General features: G+C 33.2%; 1 protein-coding gene across 1 annotated transcript; it reads right to left on the bottom strand.

The window, feature by feature from the left end:
• Positions 1-188: 188 nt before the first annotated feature.
• On the bottom strand, positions 189-16,878 carry LOC132735003 (uncharacterized). The gene is made up of 11 exons (XM_060721905.1): positions 16,011-16,878; positions 10,769-10,936; positions 9,442-9,609; positions 9,018-9,142; positions 7,890-8,071; positions 7,061-7,214; positions 5,829-5,885; positions 4,743-4,893; positions 2,745-4,136; positions 1,948-2,039; positions 189-985 (listed from the first exon to the last, which is right to left on the bottom strand). Exons 1-11 carry the CDS (start codon positions 16,265-16,267, stop codon positions 864-866), a joined length of 2,868 nt encoding a protein of 955 aa, XP_060577888.1. The 5' UTR covers positions 16,268-16,878; the 3' UTR covers positions 189-863.
• Positions 16,879-27,179: the final 10,301 nt, after the last annotated feature.

Raw genomic sequence — 27,179 nt, 5'->3', positions numbered from 1 at the left:
CGGTAACGCCGGAAAATGTGATATTTTTTCATATATTGCACTGAACTGTTACACATGTTTAACGCCTTTTCACATTCTGGCGTTACTGGATATGCACGTTGTTATAGCTTTCTGCACAATAGTACCGTCTTGAAAATAAACTAGACTAGTGTCAACGTATATGGAAACAACTCGATATTGAAATATTTTAATATGCGAGTATATTGCTATACAATACATAAACTATATGTTTGTATACATGTATATATTCAATTACAAATGTACGTTCACCGGATATCAAATGAATAATGAGGTGGTGCTTTTAATAGGATAAATACATTACACACATGCAATCAAGCGCGTTTTACTTAGCACAATATTTTTATGAAATTAAAAAAAGGAAAAAAATGACACACACATGTTTATTCGATGAGTAAAAATAACATTCAAGTGGAATGTTTTCTTCGATACTTCTAGCTGAAGATATAGTCCTATGTTATTGTGTATGATTTAAAAAAAATCTATAATGGCATCAAAGGCATTCAACTAAACTTTTTTCTATTTTAACCCCATTTCCTGTAACCACGCCCAAACGGGCTTGCTCCTTGCTTTCGTTGTTCAATATCTATTTCTTCTTTCAACCATTTTGACATTATATACATGCAATTTCTTTTCTCAAAACCATATTTGTAATGTTTTATATTTTTCACTAGTAAGTACATTTCATAATTTTGTTTACATACACGCCATAGTGTTTATTTGTTGTACGTTTGTTTGTGTTAATGAACTTTGTAAGTATCAGTGATTTGTTCAAAAATAATATTCACCCTTAAAATAATTGTATTCTCGCTTATTTATCTTTGTACCGGGACAATTTCTTGCTTCTATTTTCGTTTATTTTTGTAAATGGTGTTGACCAGGGCGTTATTGATGATGAAGTCGAGTATTTCAAACACCGTCATCACGCTAGCACCTATAAACAATCCTATAGAGCCTCCTATATCACCTGAAAAATGAAATAAAACAATGTGAAATTGATTAATGATCATCATCATCATCATAAACAACCTTTGTCATCATCATTATCATCATCATCGTCGTCGTCGTCGAGTGAGATTGGAGCAACACACTTAATACCGTATTCCGATACATACCAGACAAGACGCTTGAATGATTAAATGCTTAAATCTCGCTTTTTCACTTTATGGAATGACCTTTAAAACGTTTAATTAATCTTTTCACACCGATTTATATACGATAAGGAATGAAAAAGGTGATATTCGGCGAAAAACAAATCATATTTGTCTATTTTGTGATCATGATTTCTGCAAGCGTCAAAAGGTAGTGCTCCAATCCTGTATTGTGTTAAATCCGTCGTCGTCGTCATTAACAACAACAACCACAACAAAAGCAATAATAACGACATCATCAACAACAACAATGCCACCACCACCAACGTCATCGTCATCGTCTGTATCATCACCATCATTATTATCATCATCATTATCATCATCATCATCATCATCACCACCTGTCTTCCTTCTTCATAAATTAATCAACATCATTATGGTCATCTCTTCCTCTTCTTCTTCCTCATCTGTAATTCTGCATTATCATCACCATCATCATCATCATCACCATCATCACCATCATCATCATCATTACCATCATCATTATCACCATCATCATCATTACCATCATCATCATTACCATCATCATTATCATCAACATCATCATTACCATCATCATCATTATCATCAACATCATCATTATCATCATCACCAACATCATCATCATCACCATCACCATCATCACCATCATCATCATCACCATCATCATCATTACCATCATCATTATCATCAACATCATCATTATCATCATCACCAACATCATCAGAATTAATTCATAACATAATTCAATTATGAGAAATAGAAAATTTTACGAAAACACGTGTCAACAGTAACTTACAGAGTAGGGCTATAGCATCATACGCTCTCTGTTGCTCGATTTCTTCGTGACGTAGTTCTTTGTAGTAAATATCGAGCTGTATAAAATTGTCTCTGAAATTCAACATAAAATCATAACCATGTAAATGAATATAATCTTGATATTTTTACCTTCCTAAAGCGTTATCTTCTTTTCTGTTGTTAATTTTGAGTTAATTTTACATACCCAGGATCCCGGAAGTACGTCATACACGAAAGAGGGGATAGCGAAGCGGAAAGAACCAACGACCCCCCCCCCCCCCCCCCGGTCGGTTGCTCCATTAGTAAGCTGACATAGAATTATTTAATTAAAAGACATATTGGACGAGAAGTTCAAGGTAAATGACCCTGGATGCCCATGAAGCAGTGCATGATTGATATGACTTTTGCTACATTTAATAATCCACGCCACTCAAAAACTTGTGTGCACATACAATCTCCAACAGACTGTACTGTAAAATATTTTGAAAAATGAGCCGCGTCACGACAAAACCAAGATAATGGATTTGCGACCAGCATGGATCTAGACCAGCCTGCGCATTCGCGCAGTCTGATCAGGATGCATGCTGCGCGCTATCAGTTTCTCTATTTGCTATAGGGATTTTAACTGAACAGCATGGATCTTGATTAGACTGCGCGGTTGCGCAGGCTGGTCTAGATCCATGCTGGCCCCAAACCCATTATGTTGGTTTTGTCGTGACGCGGCTCAAATATAGATTGAAAACGCTAGCGAATACTTTAAAGTGATGAAAACAAGTATATTTTGGATAAAATACATACTGGATAAACGCCTCTCCCATTTCGTTTCCCTGCAAGAACTGACGAAGTTCCTCTGTGAGAGTTTCAATTGCTTTAATGAAAACATTATCTGTATTTCTAAGTACATTCCTGAGATCGTTCTCAGATTTCAGCATTTCGGAAAACGAACTGACATTTTCGGCAACATCCGTATAGTTCTGTAGAAAATCTGTCATGTTTTTGTACGTGTAGTATTCCACGCTATCTTTGTCATTTAGAATGGAGCTCCACACTTTGAGGACTGAAGAGCCGATTGGCGTCCATTGCTGGTAAATGTATTGTCCCTTCTGGCGAATTTCAGTGAAAAATAGAGAAAACATATGCATATCGTTACTAACCCCTTTAGACGTAAAAATCTGCGCCAATTGCCTTTTTGTGACATTTTTGGTCGAATTTTCGTCGAAATAATCTTGCACTAATTGAATCCCGTTCGCTAAATCACTTAGAAACCCACTTCTAATTATAGAAAGTGAATTTTTGAGCGTTCGTAACAAATCCGCTTGCTCTTTGAAGCTTTTGTCAAAGTCTCGTCTGACATTTGAAAAGTTCTGTTGTCGTTCTTGAATAATTCGCAAAGGTCTGTCAACAGTCTCAAAGTAAAACGTACTTTTACTATGAAAGTAGTCCTCGCAGGCGTCAATAAAACGTGCACTTATTTTTTCCATTGCTTGTACATCAAGCATACCGGAAGTGTTAGCAAAAGACTCGTCTGCAAATGTTCCGAAATTGCGTGTATATCTTAATACCTTTTTAATATCTTTACCGACGCGTTTCGAATATCGCTTGGCGTAGTAATTATGATATAGGGACTCTCTTAGAAGTGGTTTTGGAATGATGGCCTCGTTTTCATCGCGCGGAATTTTTCTAAACTTGTAGTTAAAAATTCGTTGTCCTGTTTCATACGCTGTATATATTTGTGTGTAATTTTGAAATGCTCTTTCAGCAGTTTCTATCTTGCTTTGTAAAGTGTTTGACAAATAAGTTTTGATCGTTTTAGAGACCGTGGTTTCATTGTTTTTCATGGTGTCAATCATCTGCCGCAGCAGAAGTTCTGTGTTAAACACGTGCTCGTGAAATCCGAAACATAGGTTGTTCAGCGTTCTTTCTTCCATGGCATCTCGTGCTCTCATGAAATTCTTTTGGATGGAATATTCTTGGTACTCGTAAATAAACTGCCGTAAGACGATTTTTGACGTCATATCCGCCCGCCATTGTTCAAGGTTCCTGATCTGTTTATCTAGACGCTCTAGAATATCAAAGGCAAACAACTGTCTCAGCTTGTTGTAATTTTCTATCATTTTCTGAACTGTATCTTTAAAACGCTTTTGAATGAATGGGTTCATTTTCGCCGTCACTTCCCTTGCTCGGTAGAATCTGAGGTAAGATACATATGTTTTAACCGAAGATGATTCAAAGTTCAGCTATAGCCAAAACTACATAACATGTATTTGTCACAAAGAATAAAATGATGGGTGCTTAAAGATATACAGGGCACACATGTTAGCCATATGAAGACACGATGGCTATAAAAAGAATAAGTGTGCTTTTTAGACGTGAGGAAGAAGGAAGAAAAAGAATAATAAGAATAAGTTGATGATGATGATGATTGATGACGATGATGGCGATGATGATGATGATGATGATGATGATGATGATTACGATTATGATGAAAGTGATGATCATATGATGCAATGATGATGATGACGACGACGACGAAAAATGATGGTGATGATGATTATGATGAAAACTTACTAAAATTGTTCCATACAAAGTAGATATCAGAAAAAGGATTTCTTTTGTTTTAGAAAACAGAAATGTGACTTCGAAAAATCTTCTTTTTTTTTTTTTATTTTTTTTTTTTTATTTCAATCTGTTCCATTTATTTTATAGTCAGCCAGCCGCTGCTCTCAAGTAGATCTAAAACCAATTTTTTGTAGTACGATCATTTATTTTATAATTATTAGAACATTTTATACTTACTTATTTTTCAAATCCTCTGATTTAGCGAGTCCAAGCTGGTTTCCCTTCACGTTTGCGGAAGTTGTTGCGTACGATATTGAACTTTCATATATCTGATAGTTACAAGAAGTCGGACAGTCGCATTCATCTACAGTTTTTTTCCGGATATATTCTAGAATATAATAATACAGAAGTACTGATATTTGTCTAATGAATGGTATTTGAAATGTTGTATATATAATGGGTAAAAGATAACGTTTATCTCGAATATAAGCTTTTGACTTGACTTTAATATTTCATATTGAACATTTGTTATATAAAGAGATGTAACGTAACGTTCAAATTATTCTTATAATACTGCACGTTTGTAACGTCACTTTTCATTGGATAGTTGTGACGTTTACAAATGTATTTATTAGTTGAAAAAGTTTTTTGACAGGTTATATGGCCCTTTATGAACGGTTTATTGGAAATATGACCCGAGCCGCTAGTGTTTTTTTTTATAATAATACTTCACGTTTGTAACGTCGCTTTTCATTGGGTAAAAATAACGTTTATGTAGTTTTATATACACGACTGCTGTCAATATGTGAAGAAATCTCTTTTTTTTTTCTCTAAAATAAAAAGTTTGCTGTATCATAAATTCGTTATAAATCTTCTTGACTGGTTATATGACCATATATAAACGGTTGTTTTCAGTATAATACTCGCCTGACGACTTTGGTTATATTTCCAAACAACCGTTAATATAGGGCCATATAACCTGTCAAATTCTGTATAATTAACTAATAATATACACGGCTGCTGTCGATATATGAAAAGTTTTCAGTATTATTAATTCGTTATAAATCTTCCTGACAGCCTAGCGGCTCGAGCTATATTTCCAAACAACCTTATATACAGGGCCATATAACCTGTCAAAAATCTGTATAAATAATAATATACACGCCTGCTTTAGATTTAAGAATCTTAAACATTCGCCATAAAGACTTTGAATTTGTTATATGACCTTGTATCTCGGGTTATATAGATTTTTACAGCTCTTATAAAACTTACCTGTCAAAATTAAAGAAAAAAGAACGATCAAAACAATATGACATGACTTACCGTATGCGCGTAGATAGCAGACGAAATATTGTTCCAAAGTACAAACGGGCAGGTTACCTAGAACACATAAAAAATGATGCAAACAATTTTTATTTCAGATTTGTCATTAATAGATAGAGATGGGCTATTAAATTAAATAAATGTCGCAATTCCTATTTCCAATCTTTTCATATGTTTCAACAATAAAACCTCTTTTGTGCAAAAACGGTAATACAAAATATCAATTAAACACATATGACATATAAAGTGTGTCATTAAATAAATATGTCACTATCCGAATAGCGCTAAATATAATATTTACTCGGGGGAATATAATTACAATATTTGCTTAGTAAAGTATTCTTGTTTTAACAAAGGTTTTTAAATTGTGAAAGCAAGGATTCAATTTAAGACTCAATGCAACAAAATTTATGTTTTTTTATATTATTTATTATCAAGGGATAAAATAAGAACAAAGACGTGTACAAGGTATTTGTTGGGACGCTGTTAAGTTGACATAAATGTAGCGACGTTTTTTTATTAAACAATCATTCTTTTTCCATAGGGTTTTTACATTATATCAAATCTCAATATTGCACCGAAAAGACTATAAAAGAATATTCTCCTACTAAAAATATACAAGAATGATGTAAAATGTGCAAGAATGATTTAAAATTATACAAAAGTTTCAATGATAAAGTAAAATGAACAAGAATGACGTAAAATTATACAAAAGTTTCAAGAATAAAGTTAAATGTGCAAGAATGGTGTAAAATGTGCAAGAATGATGTAAATTTACACAAAAATTTCAAGAATAAAGTAAAATGCGCAAGAATGATGTAAAATGTTCAATACTGATGTAAAAATTATAAAAAAACATTCCACGAATGATGTAAAATGTATCAGAATGCTGTATAATGTACAAGAATGATTTGAAATGTGCAAATCTGCTGTAAAGAGGCATCAAAAAATGAAAAGAAACCGTTGCAGCTCAAGGAATCTACTTTTTACATCATTTTACAACATTCTAGTACATCTTAAATCATTTTACACATTTTACATCATTCTTGGAATGTTTTTATATTTTTTAAATCATAATTGCACATTTTACAGTATGAAGCGCAAAGGAAAATTCAAAGAACGAAATAAAATTGCAATTATGGTTCTAGTATCCTATCACCACTTTTCTTTATTCCTCTTTGTTGTTTCAATAAAGCTTATTATCATTCTGAGCTTATATATAGTTTACCTACCAGATAAATTCGGCATATAAAAGTTTCGACACTTGCATTCTTTACTAACGTAGGCCGTAACACACTCAAGGATGCACATTTCCGGAGAGTATCTTTTCGTTGAAATCAGCGTTTTGTCTCCACAATCTCCGTGAGGTTTAGGCAAGTTTTTAATCTGAAACAAACATATTAAAGTTGGATTTAACTCACTACAGTGCTGGAGCACTACTTCTAGAAGCTTGCAAAAATCATGATCACAAAGTAGCAAAAATAATTATTTATGTTCTTTTTTTTGGGGGGGGGGGGGGGGAAGATTTTTACACTTTTCATTCATTACCGTATATTCATTACCGTATGAATTAGACGTCTTAGGGTGAAAAACGGAGGGGGTTAGCATTTGATTATTCAAACACCGTGTCCGGTATATACCGGAACACTGCTCAAACAGTTCTTTTAGTCCCACTCATTAAAGCTTACATACTATTATTGTTTAAATCTTTAACAATATAGTAATGAGAAAAATATTAATATTATCTTAATAAGTTTTCTTTTTCTCACATTTCTTGGAGTCGATTATTTGGATGCTTTTAAAACTGTGGAATTTTAAGTCAGTAGTTGGGCTTAATTTAAGAACATTTTTTTCTGTGACAAACCATTAGAAATGGTTAGTTCGATAATGTTACAAGTTTGTTTTAAATGCAAGTGACGTATTTACATTCATTTGTAAATGTTTTTATATCTTCCAGTGTAATTATATAAATCACAGACTTAAATTCCCTGTAAAAAATCAAATTCAATCAATCAATCAAATAATCAATCAAACGGTAACAATCAATCATTAACACATTACCACTAAAACTCCAAGTCCGACGAAAGCATGCGCTCCTGTCGGGATGGCTATTCCTATTTCCTCCACCCGTGGAAATTCAGACACTGACGTAGCCAAAAGCTTGATCCCGTTTGCATCATGGGGACCAGGCATGGCGTCATATCGTTCAGCGTTCAACGTAAGCCGAAGACCATGCTCAGCTCCTATGATTAAAAATTTAAATTATACCTGAACTGCACTATGCCTGTACATTTAAATAAAAGGTTAGTTTAGTAAGAAAAATAGTCGTTGAAGGCTCAATATATGCCATACAAATGTTGTTTTTTTATTTCTCTAAAGCTTTTTATTTTTGTTGATCTGTTAAAGTGTCTATTAAGGTTGCCATTGGGCAATTAGCTGAACTACTAGTATCTTTTCGTCTGTTGCTTATGGCAATACATAAAGTGTTATAGCGATTTAGTATTTTGCATGAAAGTCAAAGAACTACGGTCTTTAATTTTGCTGCTTTTATTACAAATAACTTCACATTCAGCGCTACTTTCCTCAGGTGATATACACGCAACATGTTCTAAATCCATTATTTTTAAGGTTATAAATTGATGTTTGCCCGTTATTAAGAAGGAAATATTAATTCGTTTGTAGTGTATTCAAATTTATTTTAGTTCGATTTGTGTTGGATTGAAACACTCCAACCAGTACTAAGCAATTAATGTAAAGTTTCATTTTTAGACATCGATTCATGGTACGAGTATTTTACAATGATTCACGGTATTCCTTTGGGGCCATCGCTTCTATGTATCGTTTTTGGTTATCAGAGGTCGTCGATGCGGAGAAATGTTGGTCCCAACGGAACACCGTACAAATTATGCTACAAACTTACAATATATGACTAAATAGATCGGCCAATGCCTATAAATAATCCATACAAACCGATTAAAAATGTCATCAATTTTATTACCAAATGGATTTACTGCAGGAGAATACTTTAATAATTACGTATTCTTTGATTTTTTTTTAAAATATAGTTTTTTTGTGTTTCGACGTCAGTCGTGATACTATATAGTATCCAGTAATAGGATTTTTCACAAAACGTTCGCGAAACATTACTTCTAAACATCTCTACGGTTATAAGAAATGCACGTGATTTACCTGAGAATGACACATTCAGCTGAGGCATACGTTCGTTATGGCCGTTAAACGTGTAACACATGCCGTGATCCGTCAACGTTGTTGTGAAATTATCAGCAGAACAACGTTCCCCAGCCCACGAGCAGCTGAAAGAAAAATGTATGCTTCGAAACAATGGAATTGTTTCTTCTTTTTTTAATTGGCATGGTCGTCGCTATTTGATCGTTATCATTAAGCATGCTGAATGCACGGTAGGACATACCAACGCGGCAATGGCATACCACGATAAGCTAGCATGTACTGGTTATTATCATGGTCTGAACTATTCACTATTTAGTTAATATATTTGTATTCAAATACTAAATCACAGTTCAAATTTATATTCGTTATAGACAAATATCTTTAGCTGAAGATCAAAAATGAGATTTGATGCGATTGATGTTACCTGACTATAAAGTCCTCCTTTCGATGACCAAGTTTTGTATACAGCTGGTCCACTCGAATATCTTTATGTAGGTTGTCTAGCCAGGATATGTTCCGAGACGTAGCTCTTCCGGTACGATACAGGTCCTCTATCAGTCTGTAAAGGTCAAGGTCACTGGCTTCGGTTGCCCTGTCCAGAAAAAAAAACAAAATCAAACGAAATGATGTTTATACGTTAGATGGTTAAATTGGTCCTAAATAAGAATAACAAAAACTTAGAAAGACTATTTCTATAACGTTTCTGTGGACTTGTAGAAAAATATCGTTTACATTTGTGCAATGTTGCATTTCCAATTTAACATTAAAAATGTCCATATTAATGATCGTTAAAACCATTAACGCCAGATATATGAGAAAAATGATGGCATAACAAATGGTATGGAAAAATATCTAATTAAACATTCGGACACACTTCTACCTTTCCAATACCCGTCTTTCCAGACTACTACCTATGCATGATGATTTTGTTTGTTTGTTTGTTTGTTTGTCTTTTTAGCCGAGCCATTTTCAAGACTTATACTCGAAAACAAAGTCGGTGACTCTCTATGATTTCTTTTCGATTGGAATGTTTCTTTCATCGTTTTAAAGATAATGCAAAATTTAGATAAATTCTATCATACACTTTTCATTCTGCAAGACCTTGCATGAGCCTTGAATTGTAATTTTAACATTATGCGTATGTAGATGTCAAAAATACTAGACAAATACTATTAACCAGTCTTCGAAGATGATAGTTACACTTCATTTTTGCTTTTATAACAGACTCAGAAATGGTTTACTAGAATTACGTCATTAAGAACGCTATAAGAGTATTTACTGAGATCGATGCATCAGTACATCCATTAATAAGCTAAATAAGCCATTCTTCCTATGAGAATACTATTTCATTTTATTCATTCTGATTGTAAGTTTTAATCTCTATGGTAACAGGCTAACAACTTATTGTAACATAAAATGTAATAAATATCGCTCAAAAGCCTCCAAGTTAGGTCGTAAACAATTCAAGGAATATTTAGCGTTTATTTATACCTTTGTTGCAGACGCAAAAACGAGAAGCGTACATGTTGTTTATCGAATAATAATCGATGGTATCAGTCAAGTTTAAAAAAAACAAAAAAACAACTCAACAATAACAACACCAATTTTGGAATCGAAGAGCTAATAGAAATTTAAAATAACAGTATCGCTCAATTCTAAAACATCATATCCCAGCCTTCTACCTATTTGAATTTTTCTCGGATGTTACGAGATTGAACGAGATTACATAATTATATGGAATCAGAAATTACCTGAAGGCGTTTTGGTTACAGATGGTAATGGCGGGAAACTGTAGACTCTGATTATAATTTACTTTAATATTGACGGCAATTGGTGACTGTAACAGATACTGGACACGGTCCACGACCTGTACTACCATGAGACTTGAGCACGTGACCGTCAAAAGTAACCAGAATATTCTGTAAATAGAAAAAAAGAAAGTACTAAAATCATAAGACTAAACGTAAATTTGAAAGTGAGGAAATATCATATATGTATTTTATATAGCTTATGATCCATTAAATGAGGAGACCTAAGCCTGCTATTAACTCAGTTAACCAGTGCAGACCAATGTAAGCGGGCACATCCGTGTCTACTGATTATGGTCTGCACTTGTTAGTTATTGAGTAAGAACCATTTTATGAATATTTTCCTCAAATGATGAATATTCTTGTCCAGATTGAAGTATGGAGTATGGGCAAGTCTTTTTATGATATAAAGCGTGGTCACAACAAGTACCATCCATTTACGTTTATAAGAAAGTTTACTTTTATAGATCATACACGTATGCATTTTGCATAAATAACTTTTGTGAATTTGTGGTTTGGTCAACAAGTTCTAACTTTTTGACACAAGTCCCCACTTTTTGACACAAGTCCTCACATTTTGACACAAGCCCTCTCTTTTTGACACACGTCCTCACTTTTTGACACAAGTCCTCACATTTTGACACAAGTCCTCTCTTTTTGACACAAGTCCCCACTTTTTGACACAAGTCCTCACATTTTGACACAAGTCCTCTCTTTTTGACACACGTCCTCACTTTTTGACACAAGTCCTCACTTTTTGACACACGTCCTCACTTTTTGATAGAAGTCCTCACAAAGCAGGTTATCATACACAAAGCAAACTTAAAGCGCGGGTGTATCTGTATTGCTATAGCATGGCTTTTCAACACTGTTTAAACTATAAGTTAAGCCGTTATTACATGATTATTATTCTGTTTGGAATGTTAACACAATAAACGTTTTGCTAATTTACTGTGACTAATCTCGACCTATTCCAAATTAAACAAAATTGTCCTAATTATAAAATTCCGGAAACATAAACACTATTATTTATAGAAAATTGTAACAATTATATATATAAATGGACACTTAATAGTGGATCAAATATTGTCATAATACGTGTTGACACAAAAAAGGGTATAATTGATATCAAAAATACATGTAATTATATATGAATAGTAAGCATAATCTACATCCGGTTTTCAGACATCTATGATAGCTTTTTAGAAACTGAAAAACAGGGAGAAATATGGGTTTAAACATAAATTAGAGAATATGTAAACTTTGTGCGCAAAACAAAGCAGAATCAGAATATCACTTTCTCCTTTTTTGACCATTTTATTCAGAATTAAGAAAATGTTTTATTCATATTGATGCTTATTACAATATGCAGTAGATTATTACAGAAAAGTAAATACTTGAAGAAAGCTTTTGAACAGTTGGGAACAAGACATGTATGTTATAATATGATTATTTCCACATTGCTCTTATATTTGTTTATTTAAAAAGAATACTGATATATTGAGATGTTTGTATATATATCTTGTATTTATGTGTTTTGTATTTCAGGATATTTATCAGCCAATGATTATCGATTTGAAAATAAAATTTGAACCTTGAACGTTTGCTCGTATCAGGTAATTGTTTTGATACTTAAGCATAGGACCGTGAGTTCGAGCCCCAGGTTTTTCGTATATTAATACAATTTTAATAACATTTTAATAACATTTTTAACAAATCTGAATATATACTAAAATGTAAACTAAAATAAAAGGTTTATGAAATTAATTTGGAAGATTAAATTTGTATCGGTTCTCGAAAAAATATGTGCTCGGTGATTGCCTTATACGCGGTTTTATTTATAGTTGTTCAATTATAACAGATTATGCATGCCATAAATGGGAAGAACCACTAAGATTGGAAACTAATTTCAAATGATGTGAATGTTTCTATTGCTATAAGGGTTTATATATATTAGTATTTGTTGTATCGGAAAAAGGAATATTTCAACAGATGCCCGTGTATCATGACCATTAATCAAACTGAAATCTACAGGAAACCTTTTTAAGTGTTTAGCTTTTGACACAACCAGTATAGATCCATGTGCAGTCTGACTAGTCTCTTTACAGTTGGATGACTAACTTTAAAGGTACATTATGCCTCATACATACATACAAATTTTTAATTCTTTGTAAATGTCAAACATGTGCTAAATAATGGATTTACAGCATATTAGATATTTAATATACAAAATACTCATTCACTAAGTCAACAGCGCAAAAGAAGTTAAACACAGGTCATCTATTTGGCAAGAAGCTGTTGAAAGGTATTGAGAAATAAAAATGATAGCATGTTTGAGGCAAAATGGGCCTTTAAAAGTTCATCTTTATATTCTTGAAAGTGATACAAGCAGACAAATTTGGTTTAGATTAAGTCATTTGGGAGAAATGTAATGTTTATTAAGTACAATTTTGCATCAATGAAAGCTCAATTTCATTACATAATAACATGACCGTCTGTGACATGATGGCGTGCCTTTGTTTAAACTAATCATTTAATTTGGATTTGATTCCGAGACCGAAATATCATAAACGTCCCTAGGTGGCGCAGTAACTGATATGAAACCAAATTACATCTTTAGCACGTGATACATGAATCGTCGTAATTAATATAGTCCGGATTTAATTGCTTTTAATGATAATTTAGCAAACATAAATTCGTGTAATAGAGTATTCGACTAAATTTGATTTAATTACGTATTTGATCCGACTAGTGTGGTCATTGAAAAAGCATTATATTATCGTTCTTAAAAGTTTCACATTCTCGGGAAGATACGGGAAAGTTGGTCTTTGTCGTATACTAGTATGTGTGTTTTCGCATTTTTTCTCTCATTTTTATGGTGTAAATCAGGCATCATAGAATATAGTGGCTGCTTATTGTAAATAACTGTTTGATCTGAAAAAATATCTCAATTTAGAAACATTAATGTTAGAACTAACAAATACTTGAGTTAGTGGGGATAAGATGTTGCACATAAGATCTTGCAATTCTGTCTTTCCGTCTGGCCTTAATTTCGTCGATCGATGAGTTCTGATTAAATTTTAGATTAATATGCGTGTTGCGAAAATTATCGTAGTTTAAAAGATTGTTATAAAATGTTCACCATTAATTTCTTATTGAGTAATTCACATCATAAAGATTCTATTATATCGAAGCTGTTTACAAAAAACAAATGCATTAATCTCATTATCAAAAAATAATAATAGTAGGGTGTCCGAGGGTCGAGTGATTAAGGTCGATGGCTTCAGATCACTTGCCTCCCACTGGTGTAGGTTCGAATCCCGACAGTTACTTTATGTTTCTTTTCATGTGATGAAGCTATCGTCGTCGGGTTTACGCACGGAATGACACCTCAGGCCTTCCTGGAAAATCGACATATTGCCTATGTTGTGCTACTTAAAACCTAACCAAAACAGTGAGTTGTATCGAAATTACTGGATAAGAAAAGAAACATTTTGGATAGAACCTATACACCATAGCTTTGTAATGTATTATTCAATATCAAACTTAAATCTTACGATTAAGTCTGCGATCATTAGCTCTTCATTTTATCGCCTGATCATAATGAAGTAGATTCACTTCATGTATTCTTACCTGTTGCTGGCTTGCATATTTCTACGCAATATTTGCATCTGATGAAATACATGATAATATGAAGTATAAATGATGTATTTTGCGTATAATTACTTAAAATTTATAACAACATAAAATTTGTTCATACATTAAAAGCACGCTTCCTCATGTAAATATTGAAGTTAAGAAACAATCAAGATTTTTCAGAAATTCTTGACGTACAACCATTTTCAACAGGTGTAAAAAGCATTCAAATAAACCCTAGAAGCTATGATACCAGTCTCACCACAACATAAACAACATACGAAAACATATTTGTAAAAAAGTGAACATTTAGCAAGCTTTATCAGTTTGATGCATGACGCTTTGGTTTAATTCATATTTATTCAAGCCCGGTTGTGAAAACAAAATTAATCATTCGAACTCGCCAACCCGAGTACCGTATCGAACTCGCCAACCAGAGGTTCGTATCGAACTTGCCAACCCAGGTTCATATATAAAATTATGAAGAAAGGCCTATTTATAGTCTTAAAAAAAAGCTGAGATCAATATAGTTAGAAGACTTAATAAAATGAAATTAACTCGAATTACCTTATATCTTGTTTTATTTTTAGTGTATGAAAAGAAAGGTGGAATCAATTTGAATTATGCAGAAATGCAGGAATTATTTTAGGCGGACAAACACTTTAGTAATAAGGCATTGCCTAATTCTGTATGATTAATTCCATTTGGAAATATAATTGAGCCACAGAAAAATGTAACAGTGCGATGATAAGGAAATGTTACTGTTTCTTTTCACAGAATCGGGTTATCAGTGTTACATGTCTGATGGTATCATTTTTATAGGGAGCACCCGATTTTTATTGCGTTGGATTCAATCCAAAAATTGGCTTAAAGTGCTTCTTTTAAGCCAGCATAACCTATACGTATGATTTTATTTGTTTGCTTAAAGGCACATTATGCATCAGAAACGTGTTTTTTTTTACTTCTTCAGGAAGGGTAAACATGAAATTTATAATGTTTAAATAATGGTTTTTGAGAATGTTAGATGCTTGTTACTTGAAGAAAGTAATGATAAATGTGAAATAATTTGTCACAAAAATAGAAAAATGTAAAAAGTAGTAACATTTATTTTGACTTCCGCACAAAATACAAATTCAGAGACACTATAACTGTGCTTTATGCCAAAAAGCAACAGATGAAAAAAATGGTTCAGTTAATTTGGCTATGAGTAACCTTTTGGATACTATAAAAGAGCACCAACATCAAAAACTTTTGAGAAATAAAAATAAAAGCATTTCTGAGGCATAATGGGCCTATAAGTTTTTTTTTATTTTTGATCACGAACAAGGGGTTATTTCTGTTACCTGTTGGTATGTAGTTAAAAAAATACATTTCAGCTCACGTATTGTATTTAAAATCCAAATTATTTTTATAAGAAAAATATAACGATTTGTCGAAGGTAAGGGGAATTTGTGTGGTCTCTAACAGTGCAAAAATAATTTATGAAAATAAATATATACAAATAAATATAGAAAAATAAATATAGAAAAAGATAAGTTTTATTTCTTACCTCCGTGCAATGAACGTATTTCGCTCGGCTATGTACCGCAGTCCATGCAAAGTCGTGTACTGTGTGAACTCATACCCCAGTTCCCGCCAGGTCATGTTGTCCTCATAGTCATCCGGGCCCCCTTGACGCAGCGTTACACTCCGTCGGCGTCGGACTTCCAAATGCGAACACAAATGATCCGGCTCTACAACACACACGTTCGATCTTTTCATCTCCAATAAATTTCCATTTCCTACACCCGATTCCTTCTCAGTCATCACTGTTACAAATTTATCTTCGTTCAATTATTCTCAAATGTCCACTTAACTTGTTTTATTGTGTCTAGTGAAAAGATGATTCATACATATTTCTATTTCAAAATTACCACTCTAACTTAAACCCGAGAAAAAAATAAATGTTCAACCTTAGAGCGAGGCGTTATATGTATTGGTAAATATATGTATTACGAAATCACTATGTTCCCCAGCTTTTACTATACAAACTATTTTTTCCCATATGTATTGAATATGCACTTTTATAATTTTGACCTTTTCATAAAATGGGTGTCATTAATGATAATAGCCAGTCCTGGTCTCTGCAATCAGGCGTAATAACTCTGTTATTAACTCACTGAACGAATTCCGCTTTATATACGTTTTCCCTGCTCGTAATTGTTATAAATATATCCATATCCTAAACATGCCCAAGCACGATTTCTTTGTTACGAATGTATTTAGGCACACATTACAGAGTTATTACAGACAATTTTCTGATCGAATAGTCATCTGAGGTACTAGGAATATCTGACATGAATCTGGTCAGAAGTACATGTTTAACGTTTCCTATACCAGTGTCATATTCGAGTTTGCAGATTTGTAAAGTAACCCGCCTTTTCTCGCTATTTACGCATACAAGGCAACATTTACCGTGTCATCCGCTCCAATACTTCAGCTAACAATCTTTTTCTTTCCTCTCCTACCCATTTCATCCCACCATGATTCGTACCGTTCCCACTTCAACCGTTTCCACCCCGTCTCTATAGTTCCTTTCTCCGTCTCAAACCTTTCATTTCCAATTTAACCATTCATTTCTCATACTCAGCCCTCAACCATCCAATCCCGCACTTAGCCGTTTCATTCCACACTCAACTGTCCAATGTTCAAAACTTAATCGTTTTCTTAGCAATCATTCCATTCACCAAATCAAACGTTCCATGTCCATTCCTAACAGTCAATGTCCCCATCTCAACCATTCTACCCCAACAATATCAATCCGCCACTCAACCGTTCCATGTCTTCAACCCATCCGATTCATTACCCTAAATGAACCGTTCCATTACAAAACAAACCGTTCCCTTCCAAAACAAACCGTTCCATTCCAATCCTCAACATTTCTCTCCTCTAGTGTTCATCCCTACTCTACTCTTTATTTCCCGCCACTATCATTCCATTTTCGCATTGTCGCACCGAATTCGCCTCAACTGAATTTATTTTCATACAAAATAGCTACAAGAAAAGCATTGATGCAAAGCATCAAAGGGCGTCCAAACAGCAGGTGCAGATGAACTAGTAGATATATGATGACAAGATATTCTTATAAACTTTTCAATGGTTCATTGGGTTTTACCAGAATTGTATATCACTTTTGAATGAACGGACGAAAGACATTGTTCATTATTTATAACTTTGATCGGCATGCTAGAAATTAGAATATTACTTGTTATTTCTTTAGATGTGGTTATTAATAGCAACGGATATACATGTATACAATCATTTATAATCCATACGTGTAACGCATGATCAACACCATACTTGTATAATTGTCCCTTATTATGTTATTGCTATTAACGAGGACCCCCTCTTAAGGTATCTGTTCACACTAAGTAACAATATGACACTTGTTATATTACCATGTTGATCATGTTGAGCATAATTGTTTATTATACAATAAATGTAATTTATATTTTAATAAAATAATACAGATTTTATGAATATTGTTTTCTTTTCTTTTTTTGTGTGTGTTTTATGCGCTATTTTAATACTGAGTTTTTACGTTTACTACTATTTTAAGAATTCAATTGTCATAATGATCGACGATTATAAGTCAAAACTTAACTTGAAAAAGTCAGTAAATCATGGTTAATCTTTCAATTTATAATATTGTTTATTCTTAAACCATATACATGTACATTTGTATTTTTCTTTATCATTTTTTAAATTATCAATCAATTGAATAATTCATAAAATCTGATTTGTAACTTTGAATAATTCCTCGGAATCTTTACTAAACACGAATAACAAATTATATAAAATGTTTTAAAGTTGATAGTGTCATATTAATGCCATAAAAATGTACATTTTTTCTCAATTATTGTACATATTTATTGTTTTTATCTCATATAGATAAAATATAACATGCGATTTGTTGTTGTTGGTTTTTTTTTCGAATTGTATGTTTATGTATAATAATAATCAATCAATTCGAGAGTTGATCTGTGTTTATTAATTATTGTAACCAAACTAAGTGACAAACATTCATTTTGAAAAAAAGCTTATTTATCTGTAAAATATTTGTTCTGTTCTGTTACGATATCTACTCCAAAACCGGGAGAAGACCGGACAATAAACGTGTGGTACTATTCGCCGTCATTAGTAAATCCCGGGAGAGACCGGGAATTACCTAGGAGTACATCCCTCTATAAATAGATTTTCGGAATATTAAGGTCATCAACTCATCATTCTATTAACAGCTTTCGGAATAACATACCATAATAACCCACTGTGTACTACAAAATGATAAGCAAAAATACCCCGAAGAGCGCGATTTATTGACGAAAAAGGTTATTTCATTTGAAAATGTTTGCATTGCGAAATTCTCCAGTTCGCCATTCATTGTACATATCGCGACTAATTAACAATCAAGCACCCTCATACCGATCGGAATGATCGGCTTTTATTATTGGCAACTATAAAAGGCTCGAGAAGTTGCTGTCGCCCTTTCACAAAATCTCATTTCATTCCAATAGGCGCCGCGCTTCGGCGGGCGCCGCGCTTCGGCGCGGACGCCAATAAAGATGTATCAAAATATGTATCAAGGGGCCTTATTGAGTTTCATTGACATGACGCTAAAAATATTTTTCAATGTCAGTAAAATGTCCGATGAATGTGGTTTGTATTATTTCAGATCATTCGCTGCCAATGTTTTCCCCAAAAATCATTTTTAATGCATATCACCAAAAATTGAAAAGCGAACTAAGAGTCGCATACAAAGACTCAATCAAACGGAGTCCGCTATTGTCATGCAATTTTGTTGTGATTATATAATGCTTCCGAGGGCTTACCTTTATTTTAAAGTAATTCTGTGTGTACTTTTGCATGTTTTCCCATTTAAGGGACCCAAGTTGATCCTTGTAAGATGAGGGGAGTCTATACGTATATAAGTAGAGCAATCGCAACTACTCGGCCCTTTCCGTCAGTCTTCGGATAAGGACCTCGAACACAATAGTATGAATACACAGAACGGATGCGGTATTCCGGTCTAACGTACGCTAAGAAACTAAACATGTAAACAAATAGTAATTTAATGCTGGGAGTTGTTGACAAGTTCATTTCCAATATATGTAGTTAAAGTCCACCTAAAATAAGTGAATTCATAGGTACAAAAGCAAACAAAACATTATTTCTATATTTACTAATATGGCTGCAGAAACCGAAAGTACAAAAAAACCAACTTTTTGACATTTAGTTGGATTTTTTTAAAATTGAACATCAGTGGGCATATTTAAATTACAAATTGTCGTAACAAATATTTTCAAGCATTACAGTACCGGAACAGACATTAGATGTCAAATATTTACATTCGTTTTTCATTATCTCTGTTTCTGTTTACATTTGTAAACCACGAGGTAGAACTACTTTCAATCCGTATTGTTTCCGAGGTTAATATTATAGATAATAGCCGAGGCAGTTCCGAATGTAGAAAATGTTGAAGTTGTTATCCGAAGTTTGACGGAAAGGGCCGGGAAGATGCGATTGATCTAGCAAATCAAACTTTCAGCAATCGCAACGCTTCGGTTATTTCCGTCATAATACGGTTGATAATTATACGAGATAATCAAACGCAGTTTCAGTTGTTTTCTCTTTGTTCTTTTAGAAGAAATTGTAAACACGGACATTTCTTCTCTCCGACAAGCGTTATACCATGCTAGCTTTCAGTGATAGATATGTAATATATCTCGGTTGTCTACATTATACGTTTATTCATCTACGTACCTTGTCATATCGGGATGTTCTGATCCAATAATTAGATCGGCACAGTTCCAATAAACGATCTCAGTTCTAGAGAAATGATTTATGTTCCTTTTTGAGATCGAAACAAATCCAATTATTTCACGCCATTATCATGTTTCTGCCATCGGAAATCATGCACGCAATCTTATGTAACAATTTGTAATACAGGGAGTGTCATTTGAGAGATGTCAAATATTAGAGAACAATTCTTGTTAAAAATGCTTTTGTTAAACAAGAGGACCTTCCACACGCAGATTGTTCGTCTGCTATATGAAATGCAGGTAGATTGATTATTATATTTACGTAATTACAGGGTTATAAAATATTGATACATTTACGCAACTTACTCGGACGTAAACTGTAAAAAATTGGAAGCTATCCGACCAATTTTCAATTTATTTGTCGTAACTAAACATTCTGAAATAATGGCAATACAAACCTGCTAAAATTTCATTCGAAAATTTTATCATAAAAAAGACAGGAAATTACAACAAAACTGCAATTTTGGCTCACATTAGAATATCTTCAATGACATTTTCATTATTGCACAATTTGTTTGTAAAATTACAAAAGTTATTCTTGCGATATTTAGGCAGCACACCACACTAAATGAAGCCACAGCTTCGAATGGCCAGGGAGGATTTCATGGATATAGTGACTATTGTGAATATAAATGGCTGGTTGTCTTTAAAATGCATTTTCAGCATGAAATTTGTTTTTGTAACATGTAATATGATCATTGGCAAATTCGAAAACATGGTTATAAATAACATGCTGTTTATTATAGATGTCAAGGCCGCCATTGTTTGTAAACATTGCTTTTAAACAGCATGCTCGGTGAAAACAAGTGATTTTACAGGGGGGTACAAACTTTCAGCAATAGCAAAAAATCTACAAGGCCAAGCACCTGTTTCTTTGTGATAGTTTTGCATGCATAGGGAGTTGCTAAAGCAGTGACAGAGTTTTCGGTAGTCCGTATATTTGCAGGTATTTTTTTGCCGGAGGGACGAAATAATGTTTGTTTTGGGTCTCGGACCACTATAGATTTTTGGGCTTTTTACGGAATGAAATTGGAATTTTTTTTAACTGCCTGACTGTTGCACATGGGATGATTTCATTACAGATTTGCAATGTTATGACATATATGTTCTTAACAAAATGTGTTTTCTTTTTCCAGGTTGTGTAGTTTGGGATCAGATTTATTAGACATATTGCTTGTAGGACATTGACGGCAGAAACTTGAAATTTAGTGTGGAGTGCTACCACACCATGTACAAACTACGCTCAAGGGCAGGTAATCCAGACTTAATCCAGTAAAACTCTTGATCATTCTTATCTCCCTTGATATACACTATGTACTTGCATCACACCGTTTTACATGAGCGATTGTTGCAGTGATGACAGAAATCTAAAATTTACTGATTACTATAGGTAGGTTATAAACTTTATTGGTATATTTACAGTACAATAAGAACAGGTTCATTTGTAAGCAATTTAATGTATTTTTTGAGGTTGCCGATGATGACAGAAACGCTCTGAAGTAGCTAACATCCTGATACTCTCGGTTAACAGGTAAGAGTGATATCAATCAGTGCAAAACATCATTTTAGATTGGTCACACTATTACACAACACTGGCATATACCATTATCAATTATTCTATATAATTTTATTTAACGAGGTCCAAAACTTACATACGGGGCTTGAACTTAATATTTACTACGGAATAACAAAACTAAGCAATCTAGCCCGAACCCTAGAGACACTCAAGGGGTCCGCCCAGAAAACAAAGAACTGCCAGCATGAAAATCTGGAATGCTCAATCGGAGCTGAAATTTTAAACTTTTAAAAGTTTCCAATAAATAGGAAAATAACTTATTAGTTTACAAAACGAAAGAGATGTCGGCGAATGAAATGGGAAATGATATCCCAGACTGGGTTACAATATAATAATGGATATACATGAGCATATATGTATAAACATCTTCAGGTGTCAGTACCATCGGCTGATCAAGTTAAATCTATTATTTCTTGCACCTATGGGTATTGTATTTTAAAAGATTTTTATTATATGCCCGTCCGAAAGATATGGTCAATTTTTTTTCAGCAACGCCATATATTTTCTTCATTATGCATAAAATGGCTTAATTGGCCTTCCGTGCATCAAAATAGTAACATCATAAGGGTCGACTTACGAACACATTTGGTACATATTTATCATTATTCAGTGAATAACTGGCATGCGCTTCACAGAAAGTCTTAAGTGTATCCTCGGACATAAAACCAACTTTAGGAATAACTGAAGACCGTTTCAATATAGGTTTTTACCTTCAGTCATTTTCCTGAGAAAAGTTAGAAAATACAATGACAGATCATTTTATTCGTAATGTCTCATTGCTATTTAGAAATTACAAGTCATACAATATGAGTTAGAAGTAAATAAAAACGTTTTCTTTGAAAAGCGTAATTATCACGGTTTTGATTTCAGACTAAGGACTTTCTATGAATCGCAGCCCTGAATTCAAAATTAATATATATAGGTTTACTTTTGGCAGATTATTACCTTTAAGGGCATGAATGGTGACATGTCCGGTGTTCGTAGTTCGTGTTCGCAGTGCCTTGAAGGGTGGATGGAGCCTCATTAAGTCCATACAAACAAACTTTTTTCTAATAGTGTGAGGTATTTGTTCTATGTTCAACTGACCTCTAACTCTAACCATAGTTATCCTAATGCGTTCCTACGGTAAACTAAACCTAATGTCTATACAATCTTCTTAGGCTCGTAAACTTAATATGATTCTCTGAGGGAAGGTTAAAATTCCGAAGAAGGACATTTTCTACTTCACAGGTTTACAGGTAGGTTAAACCTCACTTTGTATTGTTTAATTTGACACCCTGACCTCGCAATATTAAATAAACAGCCCCTCCCCCCCACACACACAAATTGTAAGTGGCCAAACTGGACAGAAAAAAACATTAAACTAGAAAATTTCAATAGCTTTTCTATATTTTATTCCTACATTTTAAAAATGGCAACATGAAAATTCGACCATGACATTTCACAGCTAAATTTAATGCACCAATTATATCAATGCAATATTATATACTATAGAATTAATACAAAATTAATATACAATACAAATAGTCTTTTTTTTCAACAGAAAGAAAAATCTTGATTTTTTATTTATTTATTTAAAAACAACTCTAAAACAATTGTACATGCAAAATATACATTATACCACCTGTGTGTCTGTGAAATATTTTAATGTTTGAAAATTCTTAACAAATTCTTACTTACAGTATGATACAACATCAATAACAACAATGGCACAATGTACACTCTGTTATAATGAATAATCTTCTCTCTTACAATAAGCCAACTTCTTTACAAAACATATAGACATAAAGTCATTATTATGAAGTAGAAGTACACGTATATTTAAAGAGTATATAAAGTTCAGACAGTCAATGCCTAGATAGAAAATCTATTCACACAAGTAAACACATTTCTTCACAGTGTAAACAAACATTTCTTCACAGTGTAAACAAACACATTTCTTAGCAGTGTAAATAAATATATTTATCAAACTGTAAACAAACATATTTTTGAATTAAGTAAACAAACACATTTCTTTCACAGTGAAAACAAACACATTTCGTTCACAGTGTAAACAAACACTTTTCTTTACAATGTAAACAAACACATTTCTTACCAGTGTAAATAAACATATTTCTTTACAATGTAAACAAACTTATTTGGTCACAATGTAAACCATTAAACTTCTTCTACCTGTAAACAATTGCATTTATTCACAATGTAAACAGACTTATTTGTTCACACTGTAAACAAACACATTTCTTCACAGTGTAAACAATTGCATTTCTTCACAATATAAATAAACACATTTATTCACAATTTTAGCAATAAATTTTCTTCACAATGTAAACAAACCTAGTTCTTCACTATGCAAACAAGTGTATTCCTTAAAAAAGTCAACAAACTTATATTACAATGTATGCACAGATGAAACAACTTCACTTCTTCACAAACACATCAATTCTTCATGTGGACAAAGAATGCCTATAAAGATTGTATACATAATGTTTAAATAGGGGAAGTAATCAGTTAACATATATTAATGGATACACAACATGAAATAGCTATTATAAGTCATAAATGCTGAGGTATAATGTCTATTAGGTCATGTTTATTATTCTATTTCACATTATTGTAAATATATAAATATCATCATGTGTTAAAATATCCAACAAAGCCACAAGAGAAAAGATAAAATCCGTAAATCAGACTAAAAACATCATTAAATATAAATCAAATAGAAACTAGAAATTTATCCATAGCATACTATTAAATGCCCCCTCATTTGAATTTCACAACGCATATTGAGAATTGATGTGAAACAGCTGTAACTCGCATTACAGAATGAAGGATTTACATCTGTTTCACACTACTCCATTACTATTCTATATTTCATACTTCTGCTAATCCTACAATCAAGGCGACTAAAGTATGATTTCACATTGTCACCATGACCTTGACCTGTCACTGTGACCTTGATTATATGATCACAAAATCTTAAGGGGTCATCTGCTGGCCTTGGCAAATGCCCATACGTTCAACAAAGTTGTGCTAATTTCTTCTCAAGTTATTGATTGGAAAATTATTTAACAGTGTCATAGTGACCTTGAACTTTGACCAAATATTCAAAAGGAGTCATCTACTGGCTATGGGCAATGTCCCTATCAAGTTTAGCAACTATGACTAATATTTCTTCTTATGTGTTTGATAGTAAAATGAGTTTATATTAGTTTCATTGTGACCCTGACCTTTGACCTGGTGAGGGGGTTATCTGTCTGGCTATGGGCATTGCTTATTTTGAGTTATTCAAACGTTTGACTGATTCCGTCTCAAGCAATTTATCGGGTAAGGATTTTACAGTTTCACTGTGATTTTGACCTTTAACCATAAAATCAATAAGGGTCATCTACTGGCTATGGGCACTGTCCCTTAAGACGATTTCTGACCTTGATCTTCAAAGAAATAATTTCCTAAGAATGTCAGCCAGCAGTGTGCACTAGTTGATCTGGCTCTTAACAGGTGACAAAGGCTTCTCATTTGTGGTTTCATCAGGGGTTAGAATCACTTAAAATCAAAACACAAACAATACTATATTCAAATTTGGACAATTCTTCATTACATTGAGTGGGTCAAAGTGCTAAATTCACCTGCAAAATTATGCTTTGTCTTCATTTGATAATAAAATACAAATAGTAAAATTTAACCTGCTTACTTAGTGTAAAGGATTTTCCCAGAAAAGTGCACACTTTCTTTTAAGCAGGTTAAAGGCTCATTGTATAAGAAAAATTCGAGGGAAGCTGGAAAAAAGTTCACATTTTTCTTTGGTGTACTGTACCGTTTAGTGTATACAGTGCAAACATCAAAGAATAAAAGCCTATTTCATCACCATTATCCCTAAATTATGTTCTGCTATAGATCTTAAAACATGGATAATTAATTAATCATCTAACAAGTGTGAACATTCAGCACTCCCCCAAATAAAAAATGTGCAAATATTTATAAATTAAAAAAAACAAAAACATGCATTATTTTTTATCTGTTATCTCTTGCATCATAGAGTAATGCCTGAAGTTTTTAAATGTGTTTTTTGCAATGATTTTACAGGTGTAGATCTAATAACACTTAACTTCCTTAAATTGATGAGCATTTAAATACATGTATTTATATTTCAGTCTGTGTAATAATTCCCTCTAATGTTGTTATGTTTAATGAACATGTACTGTGTGAGTTTGGATCCATTTCTAGTACATGTAGATAAAAAAATTTTCAATGAAAATATTAAACCCTAAACCTGCTGGAACCCAGCAGTGATTAGCCTTTGTCGGGTACCAGTATTGAGTCAGGACAACCTGCACAACTATTGAGCAGCGTCATGACAAAACCAACATAATGGGTTTGCGACCAGCATGGATCCAGACCAGCCTGCGTATACCAGAGTCTGATCAGGATCAATGCTGTTCGCTTACCAACTCTATTACAAGTAGAGAAACTAATAGCGAACAGCATGGATCCTGATCAGACTGCGCAGGCTGGTCTGGATCAATGCTGGTCGCAAACACACTATGTTGGTTTTGTCATGACACGGCTCAATTATGATTTAATGGGAGTTAACCAGTTGCTACACTAAGGTGACGATCTGTGCCGGTTTAAGAGGCTTGGTTCCCTAATTATAAACTTATTTTTTTATTATAAAAAATTAATGAATACAGTCGGTAAATCCATGACAAATATTCAACAGGTTATGCCATCAACTGTTCATGGTTTAGTCAGCTTGCAATCAAATATATAGACTTATAGTACCATGTGTAATATTTACAACGTCTAGTTCAACATAAACAACATGAATTTAATTCTGCCTTTCTCGACATGGTACATCTATTATCTTTATAATAAGGTGTAAATATTCAAACAAGTTTATCTTTACCTACTGGCAACTATAGAGTATACACATAAAACCAGTGCATACCATGATCAGTCAGCATATCTATGCCATCTAATCATGGTGTGCTATTCTTTGTAATTTTCCATGTCCATTTCTGATAATTACTGATGTAAGAGCAAATATTACCAGTCTGTGAATTCATGATTTAAGAATATAGTGTATCATTTAAAACTTAAGGTAGTCTTACTCTAATGTTTTCCCGCCAAAAAATTCCAACATCGGCCAATATCACAATAAATTGGCCATTTCCGGTGCGTTATTTTTCACAAACTTCGGTATTTGATAATTTTTAACCATTGATAATCGAAATTTAGTATATAGCAATAAAGGATAATTGATTGTTAATAATTTAATGCCCAAGAT

Source organism: Ruditapes philippinarum, unplaced genomic scaffold (genome assembly GCF_026571515.1).
Source record: "Ruditapes philippinarum isolate M1 unplaced genomic scaffold, ASM2657151v2 ctg3058_1_1_1_1, whole genome shotgun sequence".
Lineage (NCBI taxonomy): Eukaryota > Metazoa > Mollusca > Bivalvia > Venerida > Veneridae > Ruditapes > Ruditapes philippinarum.
This window is presented reverse-complemented; position numbering and strand designations above follow the sequence as displayed.